At 28.9% G+C, this 1856-nt stretch overlaps 1 protein-coding gene across 1 annotated transcript; it reads right to left on the minus strand.

Moving 5' to 3' along the window:
- Nucleotides 1–384: 384 nt before the first annotated feature.
- On the minus strand, nt 385–1082 carry LOC110622635 (GDSL esterase/lipase EXL3-like). Its single transcript, XM_021767223.2, has 2 exons — nt 895–1082; nt 385–740 (listed from the first exon to the last, which is right to left on the minus strand). The coding sequence occupies exons 1-2, from the start codon at nt 1054–1056 to the stop codon at nt 456–458; spliced, it is 447 nt and encodes a 148-aa protein (XP_021622915.2). The 5' UTR covers nt 1057–1082; the 3' UTR covers nt 385–455.
- Between the last annotated feature and the right edge of the window lie 774 nt (nt 1083–1856).

Consider the following 1856-nt stretch of genomic DNA (forward strand, 5'->3'; position numbering starts at 1 on the left):
CTCATCCTCAGGTGGTACTCCAGTCAATCTTGCTGCTCGACGAGTTCCTCTCATCCTGTTTTCTGAAAAACAGTACACATCACATAAACATTAGCATCATATGGTTCATGTGGGCACACATGAACCCGCATCACACATCATAGCATATCATTAATGCAAATGCATATAATCATGGTATTTCACATCATCATGCAAGACATGACTCCACATCCTTGATTAATGAGAAATAATTTTTTCTTTTCAAGAAAATAAAGTCATTTTCTAAATTTTAAATATTTTGTTAACATCACTAAATTATCTATATATAAATTTATTAATATTATTTATTTTTAAAAATTTCAATAAAACAATAAAAAATAAATTATCTTTTCCAATATATTTTATATCAAAAAAATTCGACAAATAAACAGAATTTTAACAAAAAAATATCTTTCCGACTATCTCTTAGTCTGCCATTAGCTTCTACACGTTGTAGTAATTGGAGAAAATAATTTGCAAAAATTTACCTGGACGAAAGTAGAAGCATAATTAGCCATAAGATCGGTGTAGCCAGCAACATCATATTGTAATTTTCTAGCACGTAGAATAAAATAGGTGTTGGCTATGTCGTCGCTGCCTGCCACCACTAAATACAAGCTATTGCTTAAGATGAATTGTGTTTTTTCTTCTCCGACAAGTCGTTTCAGCTTCTCTATATATTCTTTGAAGTATTCCAATTGATCAGCTAAGGAAATGACCGACTGTGTCAAAAGGTTTCATATTTAATATCAATCTTGTCAAATTATCTCAACCTTTATAACATAAAAGGATTAATTAATTTATTTTTTTAACAGATAAAAAATTTGTTAATTCAATTTATAATAAATAGAGGGGGAATAATTATTATTAATTTACGGCTAATTTTGATGTCAAGGGATCATATCCTGCGCCGCCTGAAGCAAACGTGACTCCTGTTATGAGATCTGCAGACGCCACCGTTGAGTCCAAATAGGCCGGCAGTGTGTCTTTGATTCCTAATTCTTCAGCTGAAAAAAAAAATTTATTTAACAATAACATTATGAAGATTATATTTCATTTTACACATTTGTGTAAATATAATAATTTTGTTAAAGTTATTATTTAAAAAATATTAAAAAATATAATTTTTAATAATAAAAAAATAATAACTAATTTAACTTTTTCTCATTAATGTTCCAGATATAACAACTAATAACACAATTGATTGTTATATTGAATTTTAATAACCGTTATAAAATATTTGAGGATATTAGTATATCACTTAAAATTATTATAAATTAATAAAAAAATATAATTTATAGATTTTTTAAACTTAAAATGAATATAAATTATTATTTTTATGAAAAATATTTTATACTTAATTATTATTGATGTATAATTATTTTTAATTATTATTACTATTTTAAAATTAATGTATAAAAAATAATAATTTTTTATTAAAATTTTAATTTATTTTTATTATAATTTTAATGATAGACTATTGTATCATCATAATTAATATTAATAATCAATTTATAATATTTTCATTAAAAAAATTTTTAATGATGGTTTCACGATTGAATAAAATAACTTTCGGCGGCCGAAACTCCCAGACAGAGACGAAAGTCTCCTTTCGGGGGCAAGTTTCGGCAGCCGAATGCTGCCTCCACAAGAGGGTTCGGCGGCCGAAACTCCCAGACAGAGACGAAAGTCTCCTTTCGGGGGCAAGTTTCGGCAGCCGAATGCTGCCTCCACAAGAGGGTTCGGCGGCCGAAAGTCCTTTCGGCTGCCGAACCTGGTTTCTCCCAAAGGGCAGAAACTTGGTTCAAACATGCATAAATGCCTCCAAACTCAAACCA

Source organism: Manihot esculenta, chromosome 9 (genome assembly GCF_001659605.2).
Source record: "Manihot esculenta cultivar AM560-2 chromosome 9, M.esculenta_v8, whole genome shotgun sequence".
Lineage (NCBI taxonomy): Eukaryota > Viridiplantae > Streptophyta > Magnoliopsida > Malpighiales > Euphorbiaceae > Manihot > Manihot esculenta.

What these genes read in the sequence shown, in the direction of transcription:
- LOC110622635 (XM_021767223.2), bottom strand. Translation starts at nt 1,056, where the DNA reads ATGTTATTGTTAAATAAATTTTTTTTTTCAGCTGAAGAATTAGGAATC. An exon ending in CCTTGACATCAAAATTAGCC is followed by an intron (nt 741 to 894) that starts GTAAATTAATAA and finishes CTTTTGACACAG; the next exon opens with TCGGTCATTTCCTTAGCTGA.